This window comes from Mus musculus, chromosome 14, assembly GCF_000001635.26.
Source record: "Mus musculus strain C57BL/6J chromosome 14, GRCm38.p6 C57BL/6J".
In the NCBI taxonomy this organism is placed as follows: domain Eukaryota; kingdom Metazoa; phylum Chordata; class Mammalia; order Rodentia; family Muridae; genus Mus; species Mus musculus.
This window is the reverse complement of record NC_000080.6, coordinates 116,917,711-116,941,214: the sequence shown is the minus strand read 5'-3', so window position 1 is coordinate 116,941,214 and position 23,504 is coordinate 116,917,711. Positions and strand designations below refer to the sequence as shown.

General features: G+C 43.1%; 1 protein-coding gene across 3 annotated transcripts in view; it reads right to left on the bottom strand.

The window, feature by feature from the left end:
• Gpc6 (glypican 6) overlaps positions 1-16,295 on the bottom strand; it is a 1,054,610-nt gene extending 1,038,315 nt beyond the window's left edge. For 2 of the 3 annotated variants that reach the window (NM_001079844.2, NM_011821.3), the window contains exon 1: positions 15,120-15,918. In NM_001079844.2, the coding sequence (NP_001073313.1) occupies positions 15,120-15,279 (160 nt within the window). In that variant the 5' untranslated portion in view covers positions 15,280-15,918. Of the gene's footprint in view, positions 1-15,119 lie in introns of all 3 variants that reach the window. The other variant, XM_006518929.4, reaches the window with a different exon arrangement.
• Between the last annotated feature and the right edge of the window lie 7,209 nt (positions 16,296-23,504).

Genomic DNA, 23,504 nt, shown 5'->3' with positions numbered 1-23,504 from the left:
CAGAAAATTGTCATGAGTCAGCCATTGTTACTTTCCTTTTTCTGGAGTTAAGGAAAGTCAAGGTGTAGGCGTTCCGTGAAATAATCACATTCTAAGTTATAAGGCCAGGACTTGGTCTCTCAGCCTCTGTAGCATGTGCCCTTAAGCCCAGAGACTGTGTTGTAAAGAAAGATCCACCAGCCCCCAGTTTTCTGTTTCCAAGACTCTTCAGAAGTTGTCATGCTGTCTACACAGAGGGGACAATGTCTGGCAAATATGTAAGTGGTTCTAGGTTGTTCATGCCTTAAGTCATTTTCTGTTGTAAACACTAGGGGTGTGAGGGTCTGTTACCTGACCTCAGGAAACAAGGATTCCTAGAGCCCTGTGGAAGAACTGCCCCACAGGCAACCTAGAATAAAGTCTTAAGTTTCAATATTGAAGCACACGGGACTCCGCAGGAAGGCTATACATCATACTGCAGTGGAGAGGCCCAGCCCCTCTGCCCTTCCAGCCTTCTGCAAACAAACAAGTAAGCAAACAAACAAGCAAACAAACACACACACAAACCAAAAACTGAGGAGCTGAGCCTAGACCCAAAAGCTTATGAATGTCACCACTGCAGGTGAGCAAGGTCAAAGACAGGCCAGTGAAGATAGTAACACAGGGGTCTTCAGACCACAAAGGACAATGAAAGGGTGAATATTCCTGGAAGTGGGTCATGGCTTTTCCCCAAGTTGAGCAAAGCCAGTCATACACAGCTGGAGTAAACTGTGCAGAGCAGAAATTCCCTAGAGTGTGCGATGCCAGTCTCCTCCTCCCACAGCAGATGGGCACCCAAACCCCAGTTAGTTGCTTTTCTTATTTTTGTGTGTGCTTCTTGGCATTTCTGTGACCTTGACTACAGTTCAGGAGTATGCTAGGGGTTTTATGACTATTAAATTTAATTTAATTCAATTGCAGTGATGAGAGGTAGTGACTCTATTATTCCTGTTTGCACATGAGAATTAAAAAAAAAGAAGAAGAAGGAGGAGGAGGAGGAGGAAGAGGAAGAGGAAGAGGAAGAAGAAGAAGAAAAAGAAGAAAGAAAGAAAGAAAGAAAGAAAGAAAGAAAGAAAGAAAGAAAGAAAGAAAGAAAGAAAGAAAGAAAGAAAAAGAAGAGCAAACAGGTTCAGAGAAAGGTGAAGAGTAACAACAGGAGTTGGCCTCTGTGAACCCACTTCACCATCACAAGGATCCTTTAAACACACTGCGATCCCAGAGGACAGGCTGCTCACACTCAAGTTTCAACTGTATTGGACTAAATTGGATTCACTGTGGCTGTCTATACCCAACAGGTGGGTGCTCCTGAGAAACCCGATGGGCTGGTTACAGTAGTGAGGAGGTCAGGGAAAAGAGGAAACCCTGTCCCTTTTCAATAGTGTTACACTAGAGACATCTACACTCTCTGGGCATAAATGTGGTGGCAGCTCACTTATTCCTATGAGAAGGGCAGGTTCATGGAGAGAAGGAGATGACTGGTCTGATGACTCATCTGTCCTTCAGTGTTCTGGTCACCATTGCAAACTCAGAGAAATCAAAAGGCACACTATTGTACTCAGGGTTTTGTTTTTGTTTTTGTTTTGTTTTTGTTCTGTTTGTTTGATATTTTCTTTATTTACATTTCAAATGTTTTCCCCCTTTCCAGGTCTCCCCTTTGGAATCCCCCTATTTTATCACCCCTCCCTCTGCCTCTATGAGGGTGCTCCCCCACCCACCCACCCAGCCAGCCATTCCTGTCTTCCTGCTCTGACATTCCTCTACACTGGGGCATCAACATTTCATAAGACCAAGGGCTACTCCTCCCACTGATGTCCAACAAAGGCATCCTCTGCTACATGTTTGGACAGAGCCATGGGACCCTCCATATGTACTCTTTAGTTGGAGCTCCAGGGGGTCTGGCCTGTTGACACCATTGCTCCCCCCATGGGGTTGCAAACACCTTCAGCTCCTTCAGTCCCTCCTCCAACTCTTCCATCAAGGACCCCAGTGCTGTACTCATTCTTAAAATGGAAAGGGCTACAGTTTGACACCAGTTCCTCCGTGTGACACCCACACCCTCACCCAAGTCCACAAGACTCGCATACCAAACTTCTACCATTTCCAGTTCTGCCTTGCTGTTCTCTGTACAGAGTACCCAGGTGCCCACTTGGGAAACATTTCCCACTTCTGAGGAGTGGAGGGCAAACACGCAGACCAGCACAAAGCAAAACCCACGCGTGTGAAGAGTAATTCTCAAAGTTAAACGCTCTGGTTTCCAAAACACTGTTGCGTTTTTCAGTATTGAAATGAATCAACTTAAAGCGTGAGGAATTTGAGACGCTTCCTGGGGTTGCTTTATTGATTTTTTTTTCCCCTGATGGTATATTACCCCACAGGGCCACCTGTAATAGTGAGCAATGTGACCTCAATTCCTGTCCTGCAGCTTGGGACAGGCCAATCCGGTGACAGATAAGACTTAGTATTTGTTTGAGATTTACATCTGATTTTTCAAATCTGAAGCAGTGCTGACTAGATCCTAGAATGTGATGCCTGTTTAAAAAAAAAAAAGATTCTTTAAGGGAGCTACAGGTTGGGGGTGTGCATTCAGTGTTCAGGATACTTACATCTGTTGCTCAGCTGGAAACACTGTTAAAAGGCCATTAGAACCTTAAGGTAACAGACCTCGAAAGCTATGGAAGGCACGGAGCAATTTGCTGTTTGTGTTAGGAGGATCAGCCTCAGCCACTTCCTTCTCATGGGCTGAAAACAGCTTCTGTCATGAGCTGTGAAAATCAATTCCACAGTAACCAGGCTGAGCCGCAGCTGAAGGTGGTGCACCTACGGGCAGGCACTGCGCAGCAGAGCCTCCTTCTGGGCATGTGTGGCACCTTACAGATGTCCCAAACCGCTCCTGAGCAGAGCTGGAAGCTACCAGCAGCTTGGAACTTTCAGGAACCCACGAGCTTATCTTTTTCGACACTGGTTCTCTCTAATGCTTAATTAGGTTCAAATCAGAATTGTCACTCTGAATGAAATTAGCTTTCGGACATGTCGGGCTACACAAAGCCTCTTCTTGCCTATTCGTGTTCCATTTCCTGTTTCCGATTATAGTAATTGTGAAACATGCTCATTTCTCCCCCCAAATAAAACAGCTTCGGGGACTTTTGTACCATACAGAGCATTTTAAAATGTTGTTTCAAACATAAAGTCATGTTTTTGAAAATATATTTCAGAGGGTTAACAATGGTTTTGTCAAGGGTTGTGCTTTGTAAGCTAACGGTTAGGCTGCTACAATAAACAAGGTGTATAGCCTTTTCAGGGGTAGGAAATTGCCTTCCAGCTACGAAATGCAACCTTGGTTACCATCTATGATTAAGATCATTCTAACCAAGTAGCCAACCTTTTGTTCAGTGGGAATCTTTTATATAGCCTGCCTAGCTTCTAGGTACAGAACCTACCACTGAAATCATAGTTGCTTATACATTCAACTTCCTACGATATTACCTTTATATCAATAAGCCAGGCTGAGAAACGGATTCAACCTCATGTGTTAATGTTCTGTTAAAAACAAAATGAAAAAATGCGCATTATCAAATTTTTTTGTCACAAATATCAGGTTTATCTAACATGATTTTACCTCCAGTTTAAATGGATTTATATAGTACACATTTCACTCAAAGCAGAAGCGTGCATTTGGATGCCTTTAGATTCTACCCTTCAAAGTACGAAATGAATGTCTGTAAATGATTCTAAGATATCTCCAAGTTATGTTTGCTGGCAGAGAAGAAGGCAGTAAGTATGAAGAGCTTCCTTCCACTTGAGAGATTTGCCTGTGGGTGGCAGAGGTCGGCAGTACTGGATGGTACTTCACATCTGATAGAGACTAGCCGTCACAGGAACCACGTGGCAATGTATGTGAAATGAATAGATTCTTCAGTGTCCTCTTATAAAAGGGTTAGCCCAAGCTGTCAGCATCCTACTTGACCTCCAGATACCTGACGCCCCCCAGTCTGGAGTAAGACGTCACCTAAGGATGCCAGCAGTAAAAGCACACACAGCATTTCATGGGATTAGCATTTGATATGTAAGAGGGAACTGTTTTCCCCAAGTTCAGTGCAAACCAATGGCCAAGCAAGAGTGTGCAAGGGGCCTGCATTTCCAATGAAGTGACAATGGACGTTAGGACTCAGGTTTGACTCTTCCAATGGAGCTCTGAAGGCTTTGAAAGACTTTCTGAGGCAAACAGAAAACAGGTTGCTGTCAAAATCTTGGTTTGTTTACAGGTGACTTGTACTAAAGCTCAACCAAATGTCTGTCTTCTAAAATTAATTCCTTGGTGTGGACAAGTGTTTAGATCTGGAAGGGAAATGACTGGGACACATGATAAGGGTAACTTGTTTCATAAGCTGCTTCCCACTAGTGTCCCTTTGACAATACATCACCACACTGCACTTTAAGAAGATAGAATAGTTAAGGCTTTTGGAGGAAAAAAAAAACACATCACTTTTATGTTTTACATTCTGTTTTGTCCACCATTGGAGAAGCAAACGGATACAGGACAATAACTCCTTTTGTTTCTTTTCCAGATAGTGGTAAAGCTTCTCACTGGTACATATGTATGCTCCATGCATGGCGACCTTTCTGAAGTTCATTTCACAAGTGCTATTGACTTGAAGCTATTCTGACCCATTAAGAAAATAAGTGAAAATTATTCATCCTCCCTTCAGAAGACTTCAAAAGGCTTTTTTCCCTTGCAAAGAAAATAGTTGCCTTAAATCCTCTATGACTTTATAAGCAATATCCCGAGTTGCCTGGGATCCCAAGAGGAACACTGGTCCCTCAGCACAGCGGTCCTGGGGGCACAGAGGGATAAAAGGGAGTCCTTAAAAGGGGCTCTCCTGACAGTGGTGAGGCTATGGAGCCCTAGTGGCCATGCTCAGAGTGGATCTGCTCATTTGTAATTAAATAAATACAAAATGAAAAATGACCAGCTCTGTATATTGTCTCCTTACCTACAAATACATAGGTCAGGAGAAAACAGCTAGTCCTGACCCTGGAGGTCAGTGTGTGAATAACTCAAAGAGAAGGTAGGGGATAAAATTTTTCCAGACCAGAAAAAGAACACATATATTGAGACTTATGTGTTGAAAGGAATCATGCCAGTATAGTGGGGAACACCAGGGACCTCACAGTGAAGGAAACTTCCCTCCCGCTGCCCTTTTCTCCTTCTGAAACTGTGCAGAGGGTCCCTTTACTAATGAGGGCAGCTCACTGACAGCAGGAAAGTCCTTTGGGAAAGTTCCAGGCAAAGGGAAGATGGCTGCTTTCAACTTCCTCAAATGGCCATGGTGTATGTGTGTGTGTGTGTGTGTGTGTGTGTGTGTGTATGTGTATACACATATTGATACCACTAAAGGTCTGACTACAGCCAAATGTCTGGGTCCAGTATATATCTCTATCTCTATCTATCTATTTATCTATCTATTTATCTATCTATCTATCTATCTATCTATCTATCTATCTATCTATCTCTATCTATATATACCATCTATATCTATATCTATATCTATCTATCTATTGAGAGAGAGAGAGAGAGAAAATCAGTACAATCTAGAGTATCAGAATACTCTCCTGTTGGAGATTCACAGTCAAGGTAGAAAGGTCACAAAAATTACTACCTGGCATTTAACTGTTCATGCTGGCAGAAGCATGTATTTAAAACCCACTTCGTATGGAACTCGGTGTTGCTCTTAAAGAGACTCAAAGATGACGAGAGCAACAATATTGACGCCGCCTAGGAACATCCCTGAAATACAGATTTGTCGGCACAATCCAGCCGTACTCAGTCAGATACTTTGTGAGACTGAACCCAGACTATTGAAGAACAGAAAGGTTGGAGGATTTGGGCTATTCTGCTGACTCCATGTGTACCTGCTGAGATGACCCAGGCTCTTTAAAATTCCCAACAGCCATCTGTCTTTTTTTTTTTTTTTTTTTTTTTTTTTTTTTTGGCTATTGTTGGCCATGTGGATTGGGTGCTGTTGAGAACATTTACACAGACAAATGCTACAAAACTGAATACTGCTCTCACTTCTCCCAGAATAGCTGAATACTCATCACTTCACCGCTGGCCATACTGGAGAGATAGCATGGAAAACACCTACTCAGTGCACACAGCCTACATGCTTTCTCTCAAATGCCTCTGTCACCATTCAGTTCTGGAGGATTCTTCTTAAGACGATGAATATTAATCGAGCAATCAGTTGACCATCAGCTACCAAATTGGGGTGTAACTATGACTATTCTCCTTCTGGAATCATCTTCCCTTCCCTTCCCCTCCCTTCCCTTCCCCTCCCTTCCCTTCCCTTCCCTTCCCCTCCCTTCCCTTCCCTTCCCTTCCCTTCCCTTCCCTTCCCCTCCCTTCCCTTCCCTTCCCTTCCCTTCCCTTCCCTTCCCTTCCCTTCCCTGCATGGCCACAGAAATCAGTTCTGGAATCAGCAGCACATGTCCATCTACTTCTTTCCAGTGGACACATGTGGGGAAAACGATCCCTTTTGCTGCCTCTGGCATTGGCTCCGGGTGCTCCGGCAGTTGTCTTGTGCCCATATGGAGATGCGTTAGAACAGGATCCAGGAGCAGAAAGAAGAACAAGTGCAGTGCCCTGCAGATCCTATAAACAACGTTCTCTTCTCACTTCTTTCTCCCTGACCTTTGTTGGGACTCTTGATGTGTGAAAGGATGGGTGTGTAAGCCAACTGAGCCAGGATTTTCTGTGACCTGCAGCCCAAAGTAGCTGAAGCACATTATTTCAGGTGAAGATTTCAACAACGTGTTTTCTCTCAACGCTTGTATTGGAACCTCTGTGCAACTGGGTCTAGATTTTAAGCTCACTGTAGTTGATTTAAGTTTTTCACCTTTCTGATAGCCTCATTTGCTCTTTCTCTTCCCTTACCCTCTTCTAGTCCTGTCCACTTCCTGCCTACAGAGCTCTGCTGTCCTCGTCCATGGGGCCTCTGAGAAGCACCTCTCTACTCAATCTTGTTTATAGTGTTTAACCAATCAGAAACAACACTTCCCTCGTATCACTTCAGGGCCAACCTCCCTGGACGATGACCTAATTCCCACCGTAGTCAGCTGAGGACATCCAGAGATCTCTAAAACCCCCACCACACCCATGTAGCTCAACACAATGTCTCAGCAATTCCAAGTAAATTCCTGTCTCTGTTGTCCTTCACATGGCCTCTGTTCACTCCACCCTGAATTCCACCTTCCCTTGCCATTCCCTCACAAAACACTCCCCATCTTTCAAGGCTTCTGCTTACATCTGGCCACCTCATACTTTGATTCCTGTCCGATCATCAATAATGAGCTTTCAGAGGTAGAAAAACTCCAAAACACATTTTTAAATTCCAGGGAGATTATGATAAAGTGGAATTAGTTCTCTATTTTGTTGAAATTTTTAAAATTCTTTTTATACTGCCACAGTGCGAAAACAAAAACCTGTGAATGAAATTTTCTGACTTGTATGGCTGATGACCTGACTCTTGGTAACCTGACACTTTCTAAATATTAATAATTTATCCAGCGCTTATTTGAGGAATCTCTATCAACAACAGTGATGTTCTTGACTTAATGATGATAGTGAGTTTTGTATCTAACAAAAAACACAGATAAAACGATGCCAAGTTGCCTTGCCTTGGTGAGACAGTGAGTGTTTTATGGATATTTATTTCTCTGTTAATCTCTCTCTCTCTCTCCTTGGCTGTCTCTCTCCCACACACTCACCCACACTGTCCATGGGCAACCACACAGTGAAAGTTATATAAGTAATATTTGATTGACTAATAATTTTGGGCAGTACCCACAGAACCTAAATATTTCAGGATCCCCTTTTCCTACTTCAACAGTCTCCACTTCAGTTCAAGGTGATAGCTCCTTTCTTTTTGTGTTTATGGTTTTCCCTTCTAGTAATCCCTCTAAAATAAGTCAAAAAAATATTTCAGAATCATGGCCTATCCTGGTTGCAATACTTCTCTAAGGGATCCCAACTGCTCTCAAATGAAAGGTTAAAGCTTTCATTTGTTTAAATTAAGGCTTTTTAGGACCCAGCAAAGGAAAACACTCACTGACTTGATAGGATGGGCACATTGGTTGGATGGGAGAGAAAGAATTCTTCCCCACTGTGCAGTCGCCATCCAGAAGCAGGGCAGGAGGTCAGAGGGAGTTCTGTGGTTAAAGGGGAGTGAGCAAACATAGGAAGTCTTTCTCTCTCTCTCTCTCTCTCTCTCTCTCTCTCTCTCTCTCTCTCTCTCTCTCTCTGTGTGTGTGTGTGTGTGTGTGTGTAGTAGTGTGTGTGTGAACAGTAGTTCACAGGGGATCTTAGACAGCTTCTCACAGTCCAGGTCACACTCCAGTTCCTCAGTGATGCACATGTAAGGCCCTCTGCTTAGATAACATGATCCCATGAATCTGCTTGCCTTTAATGATGAACACCCTGTCTCAGCTCGATTTACTATGTTTTCAACTGTACCCTGTTGAAACTTTTGTTTTTCAATGGGATCAAAGTTCCCTGGAATTACAGAGGGAGCACAACACTCAGGGGCTTATACAGAGGGAAAGGCCTGAGATGATCAGTGAACCAGAGGCTGTTGAAATGTAGTCATTTCTGTTGTTCTTTGTTACTGTTGCAAGAGTTCAAGAACAAAGGCAATTAGGTGACAATAGCAACCTATTTTTGTCCCGATTTATTAAAATTTAGAAAATTTTATGCAAGATTTACCACTGTGAGCTATTTTATTTACATACTTTTGCACTTGTGCATTTGTGCACTTGTGTGGATGGTTGTCTTCTGTTTGTCCTGTTTGAATGGCTGTCTTCTGTCTGTCCTTATTGCTTTGTTTGTTTGTGTGTGTGTGTTTGGGACAAGGGTGTGGCCACGTAGCCCAGGCTGGCCTAGAACTCCAGATACCCTGCCTTAACCTTCTGAATGCAGAGATACAGGCCCAGCACTCCTGACTTGACAATACTTTCCAAATGGGGCTGTGTAAAATACTGTCAACCAGATAACTGGATAATTTTGGATAATTGGTATATAATTTAAAGTTATGTTATATGCAGTGAAAAAAATATAACAGATTACTTTAGCAGGTAAAGTAAGACAACATCCAGATTTCTAAAATATTAAAACAGTTGTTTATACTAGCTAGACAGCCCTAAATCTCTGGCCTTTCTAGAACTCTTCAGGGATATGTAAATTATAGAAGAATTGCATAATGTTAGCTTTTTAAAGTTTAAATAAGACAGAAATTAGGATCAAGTCATTTATTAACCGTTATTTTACTACAAGTTTTACAGAGTAGACCACCTAACTGGAAACAACAATTTTATATTTTATGAGTGTTCAAACATTTAAGCACTTGTTTCCTTATATAAATGAATACTATCTTTTAACCTCAATGTTTTAAGAACAGAATGCTGTGTGCTTTGAACCAATCCTTGATAGTGGCCTACATTCTAGTCACAAGCTATTAAGAGACAGTATAATAACAGAAGTGAGTGTTCTGGAAAAAAAAAGTGTGTCAGTCCTGAAATGACAAGAAATTATTCTCTTAATAAATCAGCGGAACTGACTTTGTTTGGAAGGAACACTCTCAACTGACTCCCAAATCAAAGATTTAACAGGAAGAACTCCTAATAACCTGGATTTCAGATGGCTTTGCTACCTGGAAATAGAGTAATTATTTTAGAAATCTAGTGACTTGCCAAACCATAGAAATAAAAAATTGAAATTCAGCTAATTAATTTATGATTCACTTTGTTCATCCAAAGTGCTTTAAAGGTAGCCATCCATTAACAAAAGAGGGGGCAGGGATCAGAAATCGTTGAGTAAAGCAGATAAATGGAACTTAAACCATTTATCCAAAACTAAGACTTTTAGCACAGCTGAGAAGTGGTAAGAATTACTCAACACTGCTTTTCCACTTATGTTAATGCAGTAACTACATATGAACTAAAAGAAAATGTGTTAATGATCAATGAAACAAAGCCAAGCCTGTGTACGTATGTGTTGTGTGTTTGTATGCACACATATGAAGAATTCACATATGTACATACTTGAAGCTAAAATAAGGACTTAGAGCACCAGATCACCAGAATATGGGGGGCGGGGAAGGAATCCTAGTTTCACCATAGATCTTGACATAGCTAATTGACAAATTTGCATAAAAAGACAGAGACATTTTAATGCATTCTTAATGTTCAACTGTGCCCCAACTCCAGACATACCTGAGAGAGATAAAGTACATGTTAAAAATGGTTGGTTTTAAATTTTGTCCCAGTCAGTGGAAATAGGACTTTGCTCCAGCTTCTACCCTATGGGTAGCAATCTATTGTAAACTTTGTTTGGCTAACCCAATATTCCAGGTTTTGGACTAAGCTAATGCTCTAGTAGACCCAGTACACAGAAAGAAACCAATGTATGTGCTTTATAGAACCATATAAATACAATAAAAATGAGTCAGGAAATGTAGAGATGTGTTATTAAGTGGTAGTGGTAGAGGGTGACCAATTCCCAGGAAGCTAAAATCAAAATTCAAGGTATTTGGGGAATGGTGTTGCAACTCAATATAAATTCAGCACACATAACTTTGTAAGAATATATAGATGGATGTATTGGCCAACAACACATATAAGAGGGTTAAAGATTAGGTCTTGTATGTTGTACATCCAACAAATGCTGGAGACTTAATTATGTAGAACAATGGACCAAACTAGAGATTGGTTGACCAACTGTCAAACCAGCACTCCTGGATTTCAGCTTTTGTCTCAACAACTGTTAGCTGAGTCACTCATGGGCCTGATATTTAAAAAATAGTTGTCGTCTTTTATCTATCAAATATCAAAACTTTGGTAGTGCTTTCTCTCTCTCTCTCTCTCTCTCTCTCTCTCTCTCTCTCTCTCTCTCTCTTTGAACTTGTGTTTATGTGTGTATGTAGGTGTCTTTGACCACATATGGAGATCAGAGGACAGCTTGGGAGAATTGGTTTTCTCCTACAAAGAGGTGGGTCCCCAGATATAGCTGTCTCTTGTGAGACTATGCCGGGGCCTAGCATACACAGAAGTGGATGCTCACAGTCAGCTATTGGATGGATCACAGGGCCCCCAATGGAGGAGCTAGAGAAAGTACCCAAGGAGCTAAAGGGATCTGCAACCCTATAGGTGGAACAACATTATGAACTAACCAATACCCCGGAGCTCTTGACTCTAGCTGCATATGTATCAAAAGATGGCCTAGTCGGCCATCACTGGAAAGAGAGGCCCATTGGACACGCAAACTGTATATGCCTCAGTACAGGGGAACGCCAGGGCCAAAAAAAAAAATGGGAATGAGTGGGTAGGGAAGTGGGGGGGGGGGAGGGTATGGGGGACTTTTGGGATAGCATTGAAAATGTAATTGAGGAAAATATGTAATAAAAATAAATAAATAAATAAATAAATAAATAAAAGTAAAAAAAAAAAAAAAAAAAAAAAGAGGTGGGTCCCAGCAATCAAACTCAGGTTCTTAGGTCTGGCACCAAGCATTTTAACCAGCTGAGCCATATGGCCTGCTTAAGTATTGAGTATGAATAGGTGATGGGCACAGAATTCCTATAGACTTGAAGCATTACACAAAGTTACATTAGATAAAAGAGAAAAGAACCATGTTAAGCTACAAAGTTACTCTGACCTAAGAAATAGTACAATTTAAGATCTCAAAAAGACTACATGTAAGAAACCCTACAATAACAGTCTCTGGATTCCCATAGTTATAAGGGTGAGATGCTTCATTGTTGGGGATAATGGGTGAATGTGTGTGTGCGTGCATGAGTGGGTGTGAGTGTTTGAGTGTATGTGTAAAGGTATGCATGTGTTGCTAGAGACATAGTGCCCTGGGCACAGCAGACAAGCACTGTACAGATAATCTGCACCCCAGCACAAACAGTTGCTATAATCTGCTATAAAGCTCTTTGAGAAGTGTAGCACCAGGAAGAAATGGGAATTGCTGAGTGTTGCGGGAGTAGTGAGCAGATAAGACTGTTCCTACCCAAGCTCCTGATGCTCTAAGCTTAGGATCTTCCCAGGACACAGAAGAAGAAAAAACAAGCACGGCTATTGTGAAGCCTTTTGGCTAGATGTCAGGAAACACTGCGTGTACCACAGGAATCCTGAAATATTAGAATGGATCGCTGAGAAGGGCTCAAGAGTCAGCTCCTTTGGAAATCTTCCAAATCGGAGAGTCTATCTAATCTGCCGGCATGGGTTTAAAATCAAGGCTGCATGAAGATTGATGGTGCAGACTCTCCCTCTGAAGGCACTTCCTAGATTTATATATTACCTAGAGCCCCCCCTCTGGCAGTTAGAAGAGCTTCTCTCTACCCTGAAAAGGGCAACATTGTTCTACAATTGTGAGCTTGGAGTAAAAGTTTAATAATGTTGAGATGAAATATAATGTTCTTATTACATCGCAGTTATTTTCACTAAGCAAGCTACTTGCAAACATGGCTCAACTGGAATCTGGAGCCTGAACAGCAGTTCTTTTAAATTCCTACCATTTCTCAAGCAAACCACTGGATGTGTAAGCAAGGCAAAGGATGACTCAGGGTTTAAGATAGGAAAACCACCACACAGACTCTACCCTATACTGCATAATGAAATGTAAATGTTGCCAAGAGCTAGGGAGAGAGGGAGAGTGTGTTTATTTAATAACACCATATTTCCTAAGTGGTTATTCCAACAGCAATAGTAAATGCAATGTACTTTAGCGCTGAGTAAAGTTTATTTTGGAAAAAAACAAAACAAAACGCTTTGCCCCCAAATAAAAGCCCTTCAGTTATCTCACAATTCATTCTTTTCCTCCCCAACGTGCCTTTGACTCCATGGGACCGTGATCCTGTCCACCAGCATCGTAGGAAGGACACCCACCGGGCTTGAGATAAAGTCCTCAGCTCCTCCTCCATCCTGCTAGAGGTGATTTCAGTGGGGTGGATATATTTCAGGGACTCAGAGCTGTTAACAGTCTGTGATTTTTTTTTTAAACAATGGGGAAGACAAAAAGTATACAAGCAAAGCCCTCTGCAGTTAACTCCTGGACAATGAGTACAGCCACTGAGAATAGTCTCCTGCAAAGTAATTGGTGACTACAGAAATGATTTACAATAGCCATCTGCCCCATAGCCAGGCGCCCGGACGGTGCCGAGGGTCAAGGCAAGTCTCCTGAGAGTCTCAGAATCTACTAAAGAATACCGATGCAATTTAAAAATACTTTGCTGTTTTCTTCTTGAAGATATCTTATCTTCTGAAATCATGTTGGGAAATATGTGTGTTTAAAAGATGCAGTTTTAAAATGGCCAGATTAGAGGAGAAAAAAAACGAGTTCCTAGAAGGGAGCCCAACTCTAAACGTTTTAAAAGTTGAATTTCCTGAGATGTGGTGAGTTAAAAAGGTGAAGCTGATCCTTATCAATTAATTAGAAAGAATGAAATAACAGTAGACAAAGGGAATGGTGGTTAAGAAACTTAAGGAGTTGCAGGAGCACTGCCTTTCTAGTCATTGATTAACAAATTAGGGAGTGCTCAAGTCGGGTGGGCGAAATCCCAGAGACTGAAGAGTAAGTATTCTTATAATTCACTACACTTTCTCAAGCTTACTAGATCCAGGGAACGGAACGCCTAGCTGTGAATTGGGGAGAGGGTGCGGAAGGGGGAAGGGGGCTCCTTCTACATAAAGCACCACGCTGTTTATGATACATAAGCGTGGTTTGTTTTCCTTTTAGTAATACCCAAATTGATAGAAATATAAGTAAAGACCCTCACCCCAGCGTTTCGAAGCCGATCGTCATAAAGCATTAATTCCACAACGTATTAAAAACTAAGATGTTTTACGATATTTGCAAGTGTTTTCCTTTAGTCCACCAGTTCTTTGGAAAAACAGTGTCTGGTGGAGATCTAGCGATCTGAGGTCACATAGGACGACTTCAGCTACCCGGTTTGAGCAGCCCGCGCCCTCACAGCATCCCTAGTCTCCCCTTGGCCTCTTTCAGCTCGGCTCCCTAGCAGCCAAAGGATTATCTGTCCCCGACACGTTTCATTCACAGAGCCCCAAAGAAGCTAGGAGTCGGTTGGCGCTAAGAGCTGGAAAACACACACCCAGGCTGCTCTGCAAGTTGCTGCTCCGGCAGAGGGTGGGGGCTCGAGAGCTCGGGAGGAAGGAATGCTTGTGACCAGGAGAGCCGGAGAACCTGAAGTGCAGACCCCGGAGACGAACGCCCCCATCGGGTCACTTGCTTAAGTTGGCTCCGCGTGCACCAGCCGGCCAGAGCGGGAGGCCATGCTCGGGACCCGGCGCCACGCCGGGTGGCCCGGTTGTCTCCTCAGCCCGAGTGACCAACCGCAGTCCGGGAAGCACTGGGGCACCCTAATGGGAAAGTCCGCCCCAAATCTGAAGCAGACAGAGTACTAAGACACCTCCTCCAACTGCCTCGGGACTCCAACGTGCAGATCCTAGAGACCCGAGCAATGGGTCCCCTTAGTGGCCCGTCCCCAGCCCAGGAGCCGGGCGCCCAGTCCCTGGAAAGGACCTGGAGAGCAGAGAGCTTGAGTAGGGGAATCTCCGCGTCTCTCCACCGCCCCCGCCGGCGCGAAGGCGGGAGTGGAGAAGGCGCCACTCAGACGGTGGCGCTGAGCAAACTGCGGCCGCAGTTCTCCCAAGTTTGCCCCAGCGAGGGGGATGCTATGGGCGCCCGGCTCCGCTTTCTGCCTCCGCTAGCCGTCCTCACTCCACCGTCCTTTGCTCCAGCGGCCGGGCCAGGCTCTAGGCCAGCCACGGAGGTAGCAGGGCGCGGGAGCAAATGCAGGGAGAGAGGGGCGAGGGACGAGGGTGCTCCCGCGTGTGCACACAATGAGGCGGCGGGCACGCACACCTTCCTCCCGCCCGAAAAACGGGATCAGCCTCCGCCGCCTGGATGCAGGGACGCGGGGTCCCTGGGAGGTACCCGCAGAAAGTGAGCACCAACTGAGCAACAGGGGGTAGGGAGAGGGCGCCCCGCCGCCTCTCGGGGCTGCAGCGGGCCCGGGGCCCACGCTTACCTGCGATCTCCTGGTAGGGGATGTCCGCCAGGCTGAATCCCTTGGCACCGTAAGCCTGACGGACCTCGCTGCAGCTCCGAGCCTTCACGTCCGCCGCGGCCGGGAGGGTCAGCAGCAGCCCGGAGAGAGGAAGAATCACAGCCCGGATCCAAGAAGGCATGGTGCAACATGCAAGTCCACCTCGGCAGCCCCCAGCTCCCTGTGCGCTCTTCACCTTGCCCCTCGAGCCGAAAGCCCGCCAGAGCCTGCGGCGCGCTCCTTAGCCGCTGCCCAGCGTCACCCCCTTCCGCCAGCCGAGGGGACGAGCCGCGCAGACCTCTGGACTGCACTCAGCAAACTTTTATAAGCCAGATGGAGGATGGCAAGCCAACCAGGGCTGCCTTGGGAAGGCTGCCGGCTCCGCTAGCCACTCCGGTAGAAAATCGTTGGAGAAAGAGGAGAAAAGAGGAAAAGGCAAAGAAATGTCTTTTTTTTTTTTTAAACACCACAGTAGGGGTGTTCAGCCCTGCGGTCCGAGTTCCGAGCCGCAGAGTCGTGGAGCGCTGCGAGCTCGCCTATCCAGTGTGCGCGACGAAGGTGGGACCGCGCGCCGGCTCCCCCCACCCCGAGGGAGATGGACAGGCCGGCGCGAGTGTGAGCGCGCGTGTTTGTGGGTGTGAACGCGGGGCTCTCGGGGAGGTGTGTGCGTGGAGGTATGTGATGGAGATGTACGGGATCGAGGGGAAACCTCAGCTTCACATAGACTGAGGGAGCCAGTGAGAGTCTTCTTGAAATGGGAAGAGAGAAAATCCTGGAGACTGACACAGGAGGCAAGAGGGAAGGAGAAAGGAGGGGAGGGAGAGAGGGAGAAACGTGCTACCCAGTGCACAGCCGAAATTCAGAGGCAGAGTCGGCCGCAAAACCTGGAATGGATCGCGAGCCACTAGGCAGGAGGGGAAAGATTACCAGCAAAAGGTCCCTATTTTCTCAATCACTTTATGGCCTCCACACACTTCCGAGATGTTCCCTTTCCTGATATAAACAAACCACCAAAAAAGACAAAGTGTTTGAGGAGAGTAAATGTTATCACGCTATATTTTTCTGGAGATAAAGAATATTGCATTTCCAATTGTTGCTCTTGCCCCAGTGTACCTAACACAAAGCCAGGGAAGAAATGAGCAGAAAAGAAACCTAGGAACGGGGCCAAAGCCACCTCTCTAGGTGGTAGCTGCTTTCGGCTCATCTTAATGTTTTGTTTTGTTTTGTTTTTTCCTAAGAACAGATAGAGGGCCATAGGTCTTTACTCCTCTCCTGTCGGCTCTCTCTCTCTCTCTCTCTCTCTCTCTCTCACACACACACACACACACACACATACACACAAAGAGGGAAGGAGAGAGAGAGAGAGAGAGAGAGAGAGAGAGAGAGAGAGAGAGAGAGAGAGGTTCCACCTACAAAACACTGGATTCTTAAATCACTAGGCTTAGGGCATGTGAAGATAAAACAATGGCTGCTGGCCATGCAAGAAACAGGACCCCAGGAGGGACAAGGTGTTGTAATCTTCTCTCATCAGATTCTCTCAAACACTATAACCTTAACATTTTCTCCCAAGTTCTCAGAAGTCTGTGAAATGGGATGCAAGTGAAAATTCGGGTTTAACCAACTTCCTGAGCCTTTCTTCACGCTAATGAGCACAGAGATCAAATATACTTAAGTCTGCCCTGAAACCCACAGCTCCTGAAACTAACCAATCAGAAAAAGAAGAAAAGAAATGCTATCCAGTAGTGAGGCCTTGTGGACACTGGTCTCCCAGTTCCTGAGAAGTCAGTACAGGGTCAGGCCTAGTTCTGTAGTACTGAAGTATAAATCTGCAGGATGCTGGTTTCCTGATGACTGGTGACCAGAGCGACTCCTGGAGCCTAAATCCTTGCATTTGCCTCTATCCTAGGCACCTTCGTTACTGTCGGAATTGTTCAGCACATCTTCTTTTCCAAGAACTCCTCTTTAGCCCGTCATCCTCCTTATAGAGTGATAGAGTGCTTGCTTGTCGCATCTTCAAAAGTTCATACAAAATGCTAGCGCTCAGGGAACAGAAAGAAGTCTAGTCTAGTTGAGGAGCTTTAAGCCATTTGCAGTCAGTCTCCAAGGAGGTAGTCAGGGGGCTGAAGGGATAGATGGCTCAGCAGTTAAGATCACATGTTGTTCTTGAGAGGACAAGAGTTTGATTCTCAGCTCCCCAACAATATGGCTCACAAACAAACTCCTGTAATTCCAGTTCCAGAGATATCTGACCCCTCTGGCCTCTGGAAACACATACACACACACACACACACACACACACACACACACACACACACACACGCACACACACACACTTTCAAGAAGGTAGATAGCAATTCTGAGCACACACCAAAGGTTGTGTACACTGGCAAACACATATGCATCAAAAAGGCCATTGAGTGAGGTGGGTCATGATGATTACCTGAAGTTTGGCTAATCCTCTTATATTTGACGAGCACTCCATACTCCTATAAGTCAGTAGCTGTTGCCACTGTAGACTTGTAAGAAGGCTAACACACAGAATATTACCAGATTCAGCAAGCATAAAGAGATGAGCTTAATTCTACTGGAAGGGTCAACAAGTTTGGGGCTGTTTTGTGAACTTTAGTCAGAGCAAGGACTTAGGTCATTTGCCTAGCCCACATATTGTGTAATACGGCATTGTTCGAAGTGGTGTTAAAGGAATGAGGCCAGGATTCTACCTGAGGCCACAGCTTGATGAGGCATGGCAATGGGAAGGGGATGTGATAGAAATCCGTTGAGAATAAGAGAGTATCTATGACTTAGGTAAACCTGTTGACCAAGGTCTTGAATGACAGCTGCCACGTCTATACCAGGCAGAGTAAGGAAAAGGAAGATGGAAGAATATTATTCAGAGGAAGCAAACAGAGAAAGGAGATTTAGTAGGCGGCTAGAAGGTACACTGGAATCATTGTGCCAGTTTTAGGTATTTGAGGCTTAAGCTAGAGAGATGGGAAATGGGAAGAATGTGTGTGAAGATAAGCTTTGAAGACTGGATTTGTATGATATAATGTTTGGTTCAATAGACAAAAAAAAAAAAAAAAAAAAAAAAAGATTATTGAAATGCCGGCATCGGGTCTTGTTGGAAACGCAGATTATGGCCACTAAGACTCCTGTTTCCGATCCATTTTCTAAGCCCAGATGTTTTTTAGAATCCTTGGGGTCAAAATATAAACAGAACTTTAGAGACTTTGAGTCTTAGTGAGACAACTTGGTCTTCAGCAACCAGGGGTGGCAGGCCAATCAGGCATCCTCCGTCAATCACCCTGAGAAATGTGTTTGCGAAACATGTCCAGCCCAAGGAAAGAATCTCTTTTGACCTAAGTCACTGCAGGCCATCCTTCTTCTGTCCAATTAAATACTGTAGAGCGGGGGTGGAGGAACCATTTCTGACTAAAGTGATTTAAGATGAGATTTCTGAGAAATATTTTCCTGATTGAAAAGCAAGATAAATATAGGAAGATGGCTCACTATTTGAGAGAGCTTACTGAATTTTCAGAGATCCAAGCTTAGTTTCAGCACTCATATCAGATGAACCAGTGAATCACAACCACCTGGAACTCTAGCTCCATGGAATCCAGGCCCCCCCCCCCCCTTTAAGCATGTACACACACACACACACACACACACACACAAAACATGCTGGATAGTTTTATGTTAACTTGACACAGGCTAATCATCTGAGTGGAATGAACTTCAAATGAGAAAATGCTTCCATAAGATGGGGCTGTAGGCAAGCCTGTAGGGCCTTTTCATTGTTACTGGTTGATAGGAGAGGGTCCAGACCATTGTGGATGGTGCCATAGCCAGGCTCTTGGTCCTGGGTTCATTAAGAAAGACTGTTGAGCAAGTCTTAGGAAGCAAGCCAGGGAACAAAACCGTTCCTTGTCCACGGCATCATCTTCGGCCTCCAGGTTCCTGTCCTGTTTCAGTTCCTGTCCCATATGCTTTCAGGAATGAAAAAACTTCCTCCCCAAGTTGCTTTTAGTCACAGCGTTACAGTGTTTCATCACGGTAATAGTAACACTAATGTGTGTGTGTATATGTGTGTGTGTGTGTGTGTGTGTGTGTGTGTGTGTGTGTGTGTGTGTCTTTTCCCTCACCTCTTGCCTCCTTAGAGTTAGGTGGTTGAAATGTGAACGGGAAGCACAGCCTTGCTCACAGAGGTAACAGAGAAGAAGGGCGGAGATGCTCAAAGCTCCTGCTTTTCAATCTGAGTCACCAATCCGACGCTGGACCTCTTATTACATAATCAATAAGTACCCTGCAGTTTAGGAATACTAGTGTTTGGTTTTTCTGCCGTTTTCCAACGAAAACAATATAAGCACGGGCACCAATCTAAAGCTTGAACAAGAGAAATTGAAGGCAAGAGACAAATCTAAGAGAACAAATTAGAGGTAGCCTTGTTGAATCCAAGTCGGGAGATTTTCCAGCATGGCAACAATTGCAGTGAGCATCAAAGACAGAGAAGATGATACCGTGAGGATGATAAAGAGGCTTACTGGAAACCCCAGAGAAGCATTCGTGTCATCCTTAGGAGTGTGCCAGACCACATCAGGTACAAAGGTTAAAGGCTTTGACTGGACAGAGGTTTCTGGCAGGGTTTCTGCCAGTTTTCAGGTGTGTTTTCCACAAGAGTCTTGTAGACTTTAGGGAAGACTGCCACCAGCAATCCAATGAACTGAAGTCCCGTCTCAGGCTCTACATTTTTTAGTTTACATTTTTGTCTTGTCTTTTCTGACCAATCCATGCAGGAAATTCAGCTTTTTAATAAGAAAGATTACATTGTTTTGAAATGAATGCCACACTTTTATTGAATCCATTTGACATCTTTTACAGAGCAAAATATCAATTCTCACCATTGCATCACACATGGAAACAAACAGTTAGCATCTTTCCATATGAAACAACATTCACCTATGACGTTTCTCTTGTAACTTTTGAGACTTGTAATTTTTAAAATTACATTATAATCTCAAAACATTAAAAGTATATTTAAAACATGGACTTGGGTCAAATGGGGAAATAAAGAGCCATGATTACAAAGTTTATAACTGTTTTGCTCAGTTTTATTATTCCATGAATGAGAAACTGGTTGAATTTTAGCTTCTATTTTTTTGTGTGTTTTAGATCAAAGTGGATAAATAAGTTCAAATGACATCTTATAAAGGAAAGAGAATGAATCTGAGTGTTTGTCTCTCTCATATTGTAGCTTCACGTGAATCAGCGTTGCTTAACTAACTTGCCTGCCTCTTGAAAAGCAGGTTTTATAATGAAAATGCTATCAGAAACTGAAGAGTAACTCTGCCAGGTACCCAGACAATGGAAAGCTGCTGAGTTACAGAGAAAGAAAAGGTAAAGGGTGGTGAATAGAAAATAGAAAGAACAAAAATTATATTTCCTTTTGTAGACTATGATCTACTGAACACTAAGCGTTCAGTCCACAGTTTGGGAATGTTAGTGAGTACTTAATGCCCATAGACACCAATTACAATTTTATCTCTAGTGCATCCCAGCACCAGTGGTGTTCCTAGATTCAACGGGATGATCTAGGCACCAAGGACAACAGATTCTGCTTGTCTGTCTTCTTGTCTGGTTTTCCTCCAAGACTGTGAAGTCATAGCTCTCCTTCAGAGAGGAAATCATGAGAACTTCTAAATCCAATTTTGCCTAATAGCCAAGGCAATGTTTATCCAAAAGGACTGAAAGAACGGTAATTGTTTGAAACACGGACAATGAGAGTATTTTACATATTCATAAACACTACTCTATTGACTTGAAATACTAGTATCAGTCATCTAGGAGTATTAAAGATAAAGTATGTTCAAGCATTACAATGATTTAAGATGGCAGTTCCCATTTTCATATTTATTAATGATCCAAATATCTACTCTCCATTGATTCTTAAGGAATTTTCATACTTAGAAATGTGTTTTAGTCTATTGAGTGCATTTAAATATTAAATAACAAAATATTTATTCTCAAAAATGCTACTAACTCCACTGTATGCCTTGGAAAGTCTTAGCCAAGGTAATAGTTCCTTGAGTGCCCTTCTCCTCCATCACTGAGTATCAGGAGAGGCAAAATTTGTATTTGATTCTTCACTATATTAGTAGACTCCTTCAAGACTGTCATTATTTGAAGGCCATCATGTGTTTTGGAAGTGTTTCCAAATCAGCTATGTACAGGTAAGATGGACACAAATGACAATCTCATTGCGGAAGGATCACCTTGTTTTTCTGCAGCTCATTATGATTTCAGTTATGAGGTCTGTGGAAGACAGTTCTGTGGCTGTACCATCGGCCTGGCGTACCTAGACTATTGAAAACCTGCATCTGGCAGTCCAGACTCAACTTTGCACAGCTCTCAGATCATCTGTCTGGGAACAATGGCATTCCTTAAAGGCAATTGCTTCACATATTACTGACCTCCATCAGTTGAAAGTAATCCCTCTTTATAAAAATCATTTATCACACATTAAAGACCCTAGGTTAATAACCTGTCATTAATTATTTCAACACTAAATAAGCATAGTGCCCAACTTAGTTTTTGAGTAAACAACACCAAAGGATGGTCAACACAGTCAACATATTACTCTTATTATTTAGTTTTTATATAGAGGCCTACAATCTTTTAGTTATTTCCTATGGAACTTTAAAAATACTGTGTTGTATTTAGAATGTCTTGACCAAGCTATTTTATTCAACTTAATATCTTTATGTAGGAAAAAGATTAAAACAAAAAGTCACATAGGAAAATAAATGATAAAATCTCTTGAATTGTTTTAGTAATCAAAAAAGTAAACATAAAGAAAATTTTACGATACTGATAGGAATAAGCATTGCTATTTATTATTATAAATGCAACTGACACAAAATTAGTTTAATGATGAGAATTGATCCAAACATTCTTTTTAATAACCAAAATAGTCAAAGCTTTAAATTTTAATTTGGCTTATAACCTCAAAATACAAAGAGTAAGGTCATCAAATTTATTGAAAATAACTAAGCAAACCAGTGAACATTTCAAGTGGATTTTGTTACACAAAGTGGATTTTACTACACATACTTGTAAATACAGGCCAATTAAAAAAAATCTCTGCTGAGCGTCACTACATCATAAAGTAGAAGTTGTTTTTCTGTGGCAGGTAATGAAAGGGATTAGGGAAAACATTCCTGAGCCAACGCAGCAGACATAGCTTTCTTCTATTCATTGGCTGCAGTAACGCACACCTAACAGACCATCCAAATGACTATTGCTGGTCCTGAAACTATGATATTAATGTACCAATTCTGCCAAGAGAGCCCAGAACCTTCATGGAACCAACTCAATAACGTCAATCTCAGAACAAACCAGCAACTTCCCTGATAAATGTTGCTTCCTTCCTTGGCAAAGACAGTAATCATTTTATTTGGTGATTTATTTTGTAAATATTGAGATACTTCATTAAAAAAAAATCCTAACTGGCCCTTTAATAGTGAATGTTAATGCTTAGGGGAGTTGTGAAAGAAAAAGTTTTCAAATTAATTAGTATTCATATGAACTTCTGAATTCTGATCATTTCCCGTCATGATTGGAAATACACGGACATCTGGAGCACTAAAATGAGGGCCTCCTTGTGGAGCACCCCAGTTCACTCCCAACACCCACAATCCAATAGCTCACAATCAATTGTAGCTCTAGATTCAGGAGATCTGGCACTTTCTGCTGGCTTCCAAAAGAGTACTGCACTCGTGTGTGTGTGTGTGTGTGTGTGTGTGTGTGTGTGTGTGTGTGTGTGTGTGTGTTTCCAGAAGGCCAGAGGGGTCAGATAATATTAAAAGATAAAATCTTTTAAACTATAAACAAGTGCAAGATAATTATTTTGTAGGGCCCTTAAAACATTCAGGGATGCACTCCTGTGTTCCACATGAAACAAAATTTATTAAACATTTTAAAAGAACATTAAGATCTAAACAAAAGAGAAATAGGTCAGTAGTAGGCTTGTGGCTGGTTCAAAAGTACCAAATTCCAGTACTCTCAGAACTTTGATTAAGAAAGTCACTGTGAGCCTCGTCTGTACGATTACTTGGTAAGCCAAAATCTAGACCCGTTTAATGGCACATAATTTACATAAATCATGTTGGGACAGCGTTCTGGCCCTGCCTTTGCATCTTTGTTTCTGTGTTTTCCTGCAACAGGCTCCCCCATACTGGCCTCCTCACCCTCCCGGAGTCTTTGCTTCCAGAATCTTCAGTTACTTTTTTATGTATTTATAAACAGGCTCTGATTTTTCCCAGATTGGTTTCACACCTCACCCCCCCCACCCCCATACGCTTCGGGATGACC